The sequence below is a fragment of the Oryx dammah genome, unplaced genomic scaffold (genome assembly GCF_014754425.2).
Source record: "Oryx dammah isolate SB20612 unplaced genomic scaffold, SCBI_Odam_1.1 HiC_scaffold_28, whole genome shotgun sequence".
NCBI classification, from domain to species: domain Eukaryota; kingdom Metazoa; phylum Chordata; class Mammalia; order Artiodactyla; family Bovidae; genus Oryx; species Oryx dammah.
The window spans coordinates 100,037,088-100,049,868 of NW_024070212.1; the positions used below are offsets into that span (position 1 = coordinate 100,037,088).

General features: G+C 46.1%; 1 protein-coding gene across 2 annotated transcripts in view; it reads right to left on the bottom strand.

The window, feature by feature from the left end:
• The window catches only part of ST3GAL3 (ST3 beta-galactoside alpha-2,3-sialyltransferase 3), a 226,476-nt gene that overhangs the window by 73,244 nt on the left and 140,451 nt on the right, over nt 1-12,781 (bottom strand). For both annotated transcript variants that reach the window (XM_040231409.1, XM_040231408.1), the window contains one exon: nt 825-917. In XM_040231409.1, the coding sequence (XP_040087343.1) occupies nt 825-917 (93 nt within the window). The remainder of the gene's footprint in view (nt 1-824; nt 918-12,781) is intronic.

Here is a 12,781-nt window from a genome sequence, read left to right on the forward strand (position 1 = left end):
GTGCATCCCCTTCCCCCAGTGAGCAGAGCCCACTCCAAGAGGCTACCCCAAGGGCTCCTCTGGTGGTCTCAGTGCTACATCTTGACTCCCAGAGGTCCTGAGCAGCCCCTCCTACAACCCCTTGAGTCAGATACTCCTATAGCTCTCTGAAGGAGTGAAACAACCCCAGGGTCTCACTGCACTCAGACTGCAGACAAGATGATCACAGCACATTAGGCTTCAGGAAAGAAAACCCGAAAGGAAAAGGCAGATAAAGCAAGTTAAGGCCTCTTAGGGGAATTTGGTGAAAGGATCTCCCAGGGTTTGGCAGGGCTTCTTTCAGCAGCCTGCAATCAAGGAAATCAGGAACTCCAGGACGCCAAACGGACAGAGAGGGAAGGTGCCCAAACAGCCAGGCTCAGAAACTCCTCTGCTTTATTTGGACATGCCTCCCCGAAGCCAGGTCTTAGCTTCTAGAAAGGACTATGAGCTTCTGTGCTGCGGAGCACTGTCTGGCTGCCTCTGGATACCTGGCTTCGTAGGGGGAGCACATAGGTCCTACCTCCTCTTTCTGCTCTGCAAAAACAAGCTGTGCTGGCAGGTACAAGCTCAGAGAGGATGAGGTAAGTTGTAACCAGGGCCGAGAGTAGGACTGGGGTAGGAGCCAACCAAAGCAAAGTCTTTTCAGGCATTCAGGCACCCACAGACTCAAGGATGCAGGAGAGAAGGCATCACAGAATCTCACTTTCTCAGGAACATACCACTTGCCACCAGGGGCAGGTATGTCTGAGGGCTGGGCCATGGACCGGGCTAGCCAGGTGATGGGAAGAAACCAGAGCACTTACCGGGGGAAGATGGCAGTCATCAAGGCTGAAGCATAGCCAGGCTTGCAGGTTCCCTCTGAAAAGTTTGCGTACTTGGTGGCTAACTCTGCAGGCCTGTGGGGAGAGAGGGAGAGTCATAGCTTGCCGGGCAGTGGTTACTGTTTCATGAAGAGCTGTTGGTGTTTAAACCTCGAATCAAGCTTCATTTGCTACAATCAGCATTTCAGTCCCTTTTCCACACCAAGTTTCCAGAGGCGGGTGCAGGGGAGGAGCCAGGACATTCTAAAGGAATAAGTAGATAAACAACAAGGCCCTTCTGTGGAATTTGGTAAAAGGAACTCACTGGATTTCGAATAGATTCTTTGCAGTAAGCCTGGTTGCAAGGAAATCAGGAACTCCATCCAGGCTCCCAGACTAGGAGATTGGCACCCTGGAGACCTAAGGAGAGAGCTCCTAGGCTCTAATAAAATCATAGGCACAGCCTTTTCAACCTTCTTGAATGTTTCTACATGTCCAGCCTCATCTGCCTTTATTCTCTCACACATACTATGGTCCAGCCCGTGGGAAGTACTCAGTGCCCTGAACATACGTCAAATATATGATAGGGGGTCTCACTGAGTACGTTCTCCTGCTATCCTATTCCCTCTGCCTGGAAGGCTCTTCCTTGTTCTCCTTCTGCCTCCTGGTCCTTCACAACTCAGCCCAGATGTCAAGTTTCACTGGGAGTAACTCCCAGACCCCCAGATTGGGCCAAGTGCCTCCTCTGTGCTCATCGTCCATCTGCCGCCACTCACATTACATGCTTGCCCCCATCGGCACTTGCCATACTGAACTACAGCTGTTGGTAGTATGTCTCCCTCATGGTGCTGTGAATTCCCAAAGTCAGGGTCTGATTTAACCCTGTACCCCCAGTTCCTTGCACATGGGCACACAGAAGACCTCGGTGATTTTCTGAAGGGACTCTCACTGACAGTCTCGCTGCACTTGGACTGGAAATAAGGCCATCTCAGGAGCCCACGAGTCAGCCAGCGCTGACCATTTTTCAGAAGACTTTGAGTTCTAGCCCCAGACCTGTTGCTGTGTGACTGTACTCAAGTCATCTCACCTCTCTGGTCTTCAACATCCGTATGGGTTCACCATGGGGTTGGAGTCACTGCCCTGCCTCCTCAAACCCTGCTCAGTGCAGTCTAGAGAAAACCAAAGCGGACGAACGGGACCCATCCCGTGACTGCTGGACTGGAGGCCCTGCGTGCTGGGGTACCTGAGGGAGCGCTGGCTGCTGGCCAGTTCCCAGCCCCAACCTCCCCCGCCTCCACCCCTGGGCCAGCTGCCAGCACACTGATGCCCAGCTGCTCTGCTGTGCCAGGGCCCTGCGGCAAGTCTTCCCTTGGGGCTGCCTTCCGCAGGGACAAGGGTGCGGTGGGTATGGCGTGGGGGAGGTTGGTGTCTGGACAGGACAGCCAGAACCCACGATGCCACTGCCTAGCGCGTATCATGTGTGATGGGCTCAGCCCCTGTGATCCTGGCCCAGGGCCTTGTACAGAGCCACTGCTCACTGGATTCAGACAAACTCATCTGTATCTACATGCATTTTCTTCTAGAAATCTACATTTTCTTAGTCTTCCCTAACAATGAAATTTAAAGCCTGAAATGCAAATACAAATGCTAAGCGACAAGTCGGAGTTGGGCCTTTATTTGGCAGGCAAAAAAAAGGTCAAGGGTTTAACAAGAGAATTTACATAACAGTATTTTCTTATGGAAACAACTGTATTTCAGAAACGAAACATAAATTTCAGTGCAATTACTGAACCTACTGGAAACTTCTGGACTAGGCACAGTGACAGGAACATCACAGGTTTCTTCAATTATTCCTCTCAATAGCCACCTGAGTAGGGTGCTGTTGATTATTAATTCACATAGAAGCTCAGAAAGCTGAAGAGACTTATTCAAGGTCACACAACTAGCAAGTGGTGGATACTATTTGAACCTATCTTTCTCTGACATGAGGGCAGGAGCTCTCAACAGGACACCGCCCTGGTGGGGATCCCAGTCAGTGCCATCACAGAGTCGCACAGAGGCCGGTGCAGCACGAGCGGTCAGTGCAGCTGGAGATGGGGTAGGGGAGCTCTCTGGCAGTGTGTAACATTCAGTGAGCCACTAAGAGTCCCTCATAGCCCCCCATCCCCTTGCCTGCCTCTTACTGTGGGTTCCTATGGTCTTTGTGAATTCCAGAAAGTTCCACAAAGCAAAGGAAAGATGGATGGCCCTTGCCCCTTTAACACAGTGCATTGCAGAAATGCATGTAGAAATGCCTGTACAACAGCAAACCTTTGGCCACATCTTTCCTCTCTAATAAACATCATCAGCTTCTGGCGAAGCTCCTCAAGGATCAGGGCTGTGGATGTACAGCAACATCGATGGACCTGGAGGGCATGATGCTAAGTCAAATAAGTCAGACAGGGGAACACAAACTCTGTATGATACCACGTTCATGTGGAATCTAAGAAATACAGCAAACTAGGGAATATAACGAAGAACAAGCAGACTCACAGATATAGAGAACAAACCAGTGGTTACCAGAGGGAAGGGTGCGGATGGGCAAAACAGGGGTGGGAGAGCGGGAGATACAAACTATAGGGTGTAAGACTGGTCCAAGGACGTATTGTACAACACAGGGAACATAGCCAATATTCTGTAATAAGCCTAAGTGGGAAGTAATCTCTAAAAATTGTTATACAATTTTTAAAATTAAAAAAAAAAAAAAGAACTGGGCTATGGAATAGTCCAGGGTCTATGCACTCAGGTAATCCACAAGGGAGAAGAAAAAGCCCAGACAAGCAGGAGCATGGGAAACCAGAAGCTAACAGGAAAGGCTCTTTCCATGGCTCTGCAGGGCAGTCAGATATCCCGGATGGAGCAGCTCAAAACCAATTCCCCCACTGAGAAAGCAACAGTAACTTCTAAAACACACAGCCCTGGGCATAGTGGGCCATGTCAAGCTATTACCAAATTAAAATGCCTTAGAAATGGCCTCCCGACTATCCCAGTGAGAGAAGAATAGGGGGAGTGTTGGGGACTCTGAGTCATGCAGCAGGCTGGGACCTCTGGGGCAGTGAGCGGTCAGAACCACCAAGATTAACTGTCTCCAACTCCCTCAGGCCAGAATGGTTAGTTTCTCTAAGGCGCTCACACTCCAAATGCCAGGAGGCCCCCACAGATGTCTGATCAAATCATTCAACCCTTGTTCTTCTCGTGCTCTGCAGCTGGCCTTTCATTTGGGGAGATTTAGCATTTGGACCAGTAAGAGCACCCATTGTCCTGCAAACGTGACTACCAAGCGCCTGGGGTGAAGAATGTAAACCACTGCGCTCTTCAGAGGAGATCCAGATGGAGAGGCTGGCACCTAAAAGAAGGAACCAGACTTCCATGCCTCTGCTTTACTGAGAGGCACCGAGTTTAAGGAATTGGGTCAAACAACAAACGGGTTGTAAGTGGGAAGAACACAGGACCTGGAATTAGAATCTTTCACAAAGGACACTGAAAGCCGTGTGACCTTGGGCAAAGGAAGGACAATCTGATTCGCAGCTTCTTCATCTGCCAATGCGAACCACTCAGTTCCCAGGGATCTTGGAGGATGTGGTGAGAAAGGACATCTGGAGGGGCTGGCTGGTCTCCAGAGCAACATACAAATACTTCATGAAAGGTGAGGTGGCAGAGGCAGGCAGCAAGATGGTGCAGGCTTCGAATACTGGGCTCAAGTGTGGATTCTGTCCTGGAGAGAGTGCTAAATGATTTCCAGTGGGAGAGTGCCCTGGATCACCATGTGTATTTTCACGATCAACATTTGGGAGGTGAGGAGGAGCATGGCCAAAGGCTGAAAGAAGCAGCGCCTGAGACAGAAAAATAACCAGGAGAGACTGTGATGTCTCAGTTGTTAAAGGAAGCAAGGGTCTCAAGGAGGATGCAGGGACCAACTGCATCGAACACTGTGTGGGGCCTGGGAGGAGGTGGCCACAGGAATGATGGCTGGATCTGCCAACATGGGGGCTACTCTTGACCTTGAGAAGAGCTGTTTCACTGGAGTGGGAGTGAAATGGTGATTTCATTGGGTTTAAGAGAAAACAGAATTGGAGCCAGGGAATAACAGACTTCTATTTTTAGAAGTTTTGTTATAAAGGGAGACAATGAAATGGGGCAATAGCTGGAGGGAAAGTGCAGGGAGATTTTTTTTTTGAGGTTAGGAAAATATTTGGCATGCATATGAGCTGGTTAGAATAAGAGGAAAACTCATGCATGGGGCAGTAGAGGTGGGTCCGTTGGAGCAGTCTTGGAGAAGGTGAGGGGGGAAAGTAGAAGCGCTGGTTTAGCTCTGTCTACACCGCCCTGCCCTAGCCAGTGACCACCTATTTATCTTGAACATTCAGTTAAGCACCACTTCCTTCATGAAACCTTTCGTGATGGCTTTCCCTGCCAAGCAGAACCAGCCTCCCATGCCTGTGGACCTCATTTTACCTAGCGCTGACATTCACCTGACCTTGCTCACTGGTTCCCACGTTCTCTCTCTCTCTCCCACCTCCTGGCCTTCTGTCCTCTCACTCACTCAGTCAACTCAGCAGACACTCAGAGGCAAGACATTCTGCTTGGGCTTATATCCTGGCTCCACCACTTACTAACTGGGCATGTTATTTAATTGCTCTGTGACTTAATTTCCACATCTTTAAAACTGGAATTACACTAACTCTTCACAAAATTGTGGTGCGGATTACACTGAGAATAAAGTGCTTAGTGCAATGCCTGGCACATAGCTCTCCCTCTCCCTCAGTACATGCTAACTCTAACAGTCTTGCTGTTGTTATGTGCTAGATGCTGGCCTGGGATTAGAGATACAATGATGTCTAGGATGGGAATACGGCCTAGCACCTGTTACCCTGACGAGTAGCTATCCATTTAGACATCTTTCTCTCCCAGACCATGAAATCTGAGCACAGTGCCCATCACAAAGTACCATGCATGGCACTGAGAGGATGAGCGCCTAGCAAAATGTTTGTTGGACTGAACTCAGCTGGTTACCTTGGCTTGGAAGGTGAACTGAGAGGAAGGGTGGGGGTGGGGTGGGGTGGGGATGGGGAAAGTGAAGAGTGGACTTTGAGGGTTAGGACTCTGCAGATCAGGGGTGGGCATCTCATGACCAGTGGCCTAATGTCTAGAACGTCTCAGAGAAGAATGAACTTATAGTAGTCCCCTGTTGTGCCCCCTTACTCCGTCCCTGAGCTAGTTTACTAGAAGCAGTTCAAAGAACTGGTTGTGAGAACGAAATAAGACCTTAAATGTAACACACCCAGCACACAGCCTGACAAACCATAGTTAACAAGTATTAGCTTCTTATCAAGCAAATGTAGCAACTTAATTAAGGTAGCCAGTCAACATATGACTGTGCTGAGAGGGCTGGCATGATGAACACACAGGAAAGAGTCCTCTGCACAGAGCTCATCCCACCACTGCTTCTTCAATTCTGTCCTCCCTCGCCTTCTGGACGAAGATGCACTTTTCCAATGACTAGAGAGATGCCTCTGGAACAATGACATGATTTGGGAAATGGCAGAAGCAGCTTAGTTTAGCTATAGTAATCCTAGCCTGTCACTAAACATTTTCATTTTCTTTTCCCTGAAGTAACTTTTATGTAAGAAAGGTTATTGAATACTGCCAAAGATCCTTTCAAGATCCAAGATATACAGCTTTCTCCCTCAGGATAATTTCTGTCTCCTCTGACTGCCTCTCCCTCCGTGACTACAGGTCTGCCGGCTCTTCTTGAATTATCATCAGTCTTTCCATTTACCCACATTTGGGGTGTGCTGATCTGTCCTGCCCTGGGCATCACTGACCCTTTGCTCTTTGTGAACTCCACTGCAGCCTTGGGCTTCTACACAGTGTTGCCCACTTAGAGTGATCTGGTGGCTTAGACGGTAAAGCGTCTGCCTGTAACGCGGGAGACCCGGGTTCGATTCCTGGGTTGGGAAGATCCCCTGGAGAAGGAAATGGCAATCCACTCCAGCACTCTTGCCTGGAAAATTCCATGGACAGAGGAGCCTGATAGGCTACAGTCCATGGGGTCGCAAAGAGTCGGACAACAAAGAGTCGGACACGACTGAGCGACTCTGTCCTGTCCATGATCAACTTGGTGGCACTGTCTTATGCCTCTTTAAGAGAACATGGACTGCTTGATCTGTGTCATCTGGAATTTAGGGTATTTCTCGGCTCTGGAGGCCCTGCCTCTCAGCTCCTGTTATTGGACACTGCAATACCTTCTCAGCAAATCAGCCATTCTGCTCTCTGATCAGTGATTCTGGAGCTGACATTACTGCAGTTTCTCTTTGTCTCCAAGGCCCTGTACTTTAGTTCATTTTGGCTGGGAGGATGCTTTCCAGGAAGCTCTTGCAAATGCTTTTACCCTGAGCTATACAGGTAGTTCTCACCAAGACTCTCCACCAGGAATGTCTTTTGATTACTCCAATTTTGTTTCTGCATGTGTGGTGTGTGTGTGTGTGTGTGTGTGTGTGTGTGTGTGTGTGTGTCTGTGTGCTTAATCACTCAGTCATGTCTGACTCTTTGCAACCCCATGGACTGTAGCCCGCCAGGCTCCTCAGTCCATGGGATTTTCCAAGCAAGCATACTGGAGTGGGTTGCCATTTCCTGCTCCAGGGGATGTTCCTGACCCAGGGATCCAATCTGCATCTCATAGTTTCCTGAATTGGCAGCGGATTCTTTACCACTGTGCCACCTGGGAAGCCCGTTTTTTATCCATTTCGCTTAAAAATGCACACTATTTCTGGGTGGTAGTGAAAAGAACAGAGGAATTAGCATTTAATGAACATAAACTATGCTCCAGACAGTTGATCTAATTACTTAATATAGCTTTACAGTAATCCTCTGAGGCAGAATAGCCCTTAGATCCAGGCACGTGGGCTAAGAGAAATCAAGAGAAGCATGGTTGGAAGATGTGCTGTTCTATAAAATTTCAAATGATAAACTTCGGTGGAGATTACATCGAATCTGTACGTTGTTAGAGGAGCTATCCCACGTTGAAGGTCAGGAACGGTGGCAGTAAAGAGATACCCCTCATCCAAGGTAAGGAGCAGCGGCTGTGCTTTGCTGGAGCAGCCGTGAAGAGATACCCCACACCCAAGGTAAGAGAAACCCAAGTAAGATGGTAGGTGTTGCAAGAGGGCATCAGAGGGCAGACACACTGAAACCATACTCACAGAAAACTAGTCAATCTAATCACACTAGGATCACAGCCTTGTCTAACTCAATGAAACCAAGCCATGCCTGTGGGGCAACCCAAGAAGGGCGGGTCATGGTGGAGAGGTCTGACAGAATGTGGTCCACTGGAGAAGGGAATGGCAAGCCACTTCAGTATTCTTGCCTTGAGAACCCCATGAACAGTATGAAAAAGCAAAATGATAGGATACCAAAAGAGGAACTCCCCAGGTCATTAGGTGCCCAATATGCTACTGGAGATCAGTGGAGAAATAACTCCAGAAAGAGAAGGGATGGAGCCAAAACAAAAACAATACCCAGTTGTGCATGTGACTGGTGATAGAAGCAAGATCCGATGCTGTTAAGAGCAATATTGCATAGGAACCTGGAACGTCAGGTCCATGAATCAAGGCAAGTTGGAAGTGGTCAAACAAGAGATGGCAAGGGTGAACGCTGACATCCTAGGAATCAGCAAACTAAAATGGACTGGAATGGGTGAATTTAACTCAGATGACCGTTATATCTACTACTGTGGGCAGGAATCCCTCAGAAGAAATGGAGTAGCCATCATGGTCAACAAAATAGTCCGAAATGCAGTACTTGGATCCAATCTCAAAAACGGCAGAATGATCTCTGTTCGTCTCCAAGGCAAACCATTCAATATCACAGTAATCCAAGTCTATGCCCCAACCAGTAATGCTGAAGAAGCTGAAGTTGAATGGTTTTATGAAGAACTACAAGACCTTTTAGAACTAACACCCAAAAAAGATGTCCTTTTCATTATAGGGGACTGGATTGCAAAAGTAGGAAGTCAAGAAACACCTGGACTAACAGGCAAATCTGGCCTTGAAATGGGGAATGAAGCAGGCCAAAGACTAATAGAGTTTTGCCAAGAAAACTCACTGGTCATAGCAAACACCCTGCTGCAACAACACAAGAGAAGACTCTACACATGGACATCACCAGATGGTCAACACTGAAATCAGATTGATTATATTCTTTGCAGCCAAAGATGGAGAAGCTCTATACAGTCAACAAAAACAAGACCAGGAGCTGACTGTGGCTCAGATCATGAACTCCTTATTACCAAATTCAGACTCAAATTGAAGAAAGTAGGGAAAACTGCTAGACCATTCAGGTATGACCTAAATCAAATCCCCTATGATTATACAGTGGAATTGTGAAATAGATTTAAGGGCCTAGATCTGATAGATAGAGTGCCTGATGAACTATGGAATGAGGTTAGTGACATTGTACAGGAGACAGGGATCAAGACCATCCCCATGGAAAAGAAATGCAAAACAGCAAAATGGCTATCTGGGGAGGTCTTACAAATAGCTGTGAAAAGGAGAGAGGCAAAAAGCAAAGAAGCAAAGGAAAGATATAAGCATCTGAATGCAGAGTTCCAAAGAACAGCAAGAAGAGATAAGAAAGCCTTCTTCAGTGATCAATGCAAAGAAACAGAGGAAAACAACAGAATGGGAAAGCCTAGAGATCTCTTCAAGAAAATTAGAGATACCAAGGGAACATTTCATGCAAAGATGGGCTCAATAAAGTACAGAAATGGTATGGACCTAACAGAAGCAGAAGATATTAAGAAGAGGTGGCAAGAATACACAGAAGAACTATACAACAAAGAGCTTCACAACCCAGATAATCATGATGATGTGATCACTCATCTAGAGCCAGACATCTTGGAATGTGAAGTCAAGTGGGCCTTAGAAAGCATCACTACGAACAAAGCTAGTGGAGGTGATGGAATTCCAGTTGAGCTGTTTCAAGTCCTAAGGGATGATGCTGTGAAAGTGCTGCACTCAATATCCCAGCAAATTTGGAAAACTCAGCAGTGGCCACAGGACTGGAAAAGGTCAGTTTTCATTCCAATTCCAAAGAAAGGCAATGCCAAAGAATGCTCAAACTCCTGCACAATTGCACTCATCTCACATGCTAGTAAAGTAATGCTCAAAATTCTCCAAGCCAGGCTTCAGCAATACGTGAACTGTGAACTTCCATTTGTTCAAGCTGCTTTTAGAAAACGCAGAGGATCCAGAGATCAAATTGCCAACATCCGCTGGATCATGGAAAAAGCAAGAGAGTTCCAGAAAAACATCTATTTCTGCTTTATTGACTATGCCAAAGCCTTTGACTGTGTGGATCACAATAAACTGTGGAAAATTCTGAAAGAGATGAGAATACCAGACCACCTGACCTGCCTCTTGAGAAATCTGTATGCAGGTCAGGAAGCAACAGTTAGAACTGGACACGGAACAACAGACTGGTTCCAAATAGGAAAAGAGGTACGTCAAGGCTGTATATTGTCACCCTGCTTATTTAACTTATATGCAGAGTACATCATGAGAAATGCTGGGCTGGAAGAAGCACAAGCTGGAATCAAGATTGCCGGGAGAAATATCAATAACCTCAGATATGCAGATGACACCACCCTTATGGCAGAAAGTGAAGAAGAACTAAAAAGCCTCTTGATGAAAGTAAAAGAGGAGAGCGAAAAAGTTGGCTTAAAGCTCAACATTCAGAAAACGAAGATCATGGCATCTGGTCCCATCATTTCATGAGAAATAGATGGGGAAACAGTGGAAACAGTGTCAGATTTTATTTTTTTGGGCTCCAAAATCACTGCAGATGGTGACTGCAGCCATGAAATTAAAAGACGCTTACTCCTTGGAAGAAAAGTTATGACCAACCTAGATAGCATATTCAAAAGCAGAGACATTACTTTGCCAACAAAGGTCTGTCTAGTCAAGGCTATGGTTTTTCCAGTGGTCATGTATGGATGTGAGAGTTGGACTGTGAAGAAGACTGAGCGCAGAAGAATTGATGCGTTTGAACTGTGGTGTTGGAGAAGACTCCTGAGAGTCCCTTGGACTGCAAGGAGATCCAACCAGTCCATTCTGAAGGAGATCAACCCTGGGATTTCTTTGGAAGGAATGATGCTGAAGCTGAAACTCCAGTACTTTGGCCACCTCATACGAAGAGTTGACTCATTGGAAAAGACTCTGATGCTGGGAGCGATCGGAGGCAGGAGGAGAAAGGGACGACCGAAGATGAGATGGCTGGATGGCATCACGGACTCGATGGACATGAGTCTGAGTGAACTCCGGGAGATGGTGATGAACAGGGAGGCCTGGCGTGCTGCGATTCATGGGGTCGCAAAGAGTCGGATACGACTGAGCGACTGAACTGAACTGAACGGAATCCATCAGTATGAAATATTGTTCCATTTATTTGCATCTTCAGTTTCTTTCATCAGTGTCTTATAGTTTTCAGTGTAAAATCTTTCATCTCCTCAATTAAATTTATTCTGAGGTATTTTATTCTTTTTGATGCAATTGTATATGGGATTGTTTTCTTAATTTCTCTGATAGTTCATTATTAGTGTATAGAAACACAGCTGATTTTAATATATTGATTTTGTATCCTGCAACTTTACTGAATTTTTAAAAATACTTCTGACAGGTTTGCTTTTATTTTTGGTGGAATCTTTAGGAACGTAATCTGCAAATATAGACAGTTTTACTTTTTCCTTTTCAATTTGGATGCCTTTTATTTCTTTTTCTTGCCTAACTGTTCTGGCTAGGACTTCTGGTACTATGATGGAAAAAAAGTGGCAAGAGTGGACATCTTTGTTTCGTTCCTGATCTTAGAGGAAAGACTCAGCTTTTTTACCACGGAGTATGATGTTATCTGTGGGGTATCATAAAGAAAGAAAGAAAGTGAAGTCGCTCATTCGTGCCCGACTCTTTGCGACCCCATGGACTGTAGGAGAAGCCTACCAGACTTCTCCGTCCATGGGATTCTCCAGGCAAGAATACCGGAGTGGGTTATCATTTCCTTCTCCAGGGGATCTTCCCAACCCAGGGATCGGACTCAGGTCTCCTGCATTGGAGGCAGATGTTTTAACCTCTGGGCCGCCAGGAAAGCGGTCTTTATCATGTTGAGTTACATTACTTTTTATACTCACTTTGTGGAGAGCTTTTATTATGAATGGATGTTAAATTTTGTCAAATGCTTCTTTTGCATCTACTGAGATGATCATACGATGTTTCCCTTCATTTTATTAATGTGGTGTATCTCATCAGTTAATTTATGAATGTTGCACCATCCTTGGATCCTTGGAATAATCACAGTGTATGATTCTTCTAACGTATTGTTGAACTCAGTTTGCTAAAATTTTGTTGAGGATATTTATATCTATGTTCATCAAAGATATTGGCCTGTAGTTTTCTTTTCTTGTAGTGTCTTTGTCTGATTTTGGTATCAGGATTAGTCCTGACCTCATAAAATGAGTTTGAAAGTGTTCCCTGCTCTTCCATTTTTTTTGGAAAAGTTAGAGAAGGATTGGTATTAGATCTTCTTTAAATGTTTGGTAGAATTCACCAGTGAAGCCATCTGGTTCTGGACTTTTGTTTGTTGGGAGGCTTCTGAATACTGACTCAATCTCCTTACTCCTAACTGGTTTGTTAGGATTTTCTACTTCTTCGTGATTCATATGGTGAGTTTCACATGGCCACAGAACTAATTACAATTCACATTTCCCCTGCATACTCTGGTTAAGACTTACATTCATGATCACTGTCAACAAAGTGCAGCCACAACTTTCAGAGCTGCTGGAATCCAGTATTTGTGGGCAGCATGCAGGATAACGTAGTGTGGTATCAAGAGTAATGATGTAACCAGCATGAAATAAAGGGAACTAGAGAGCT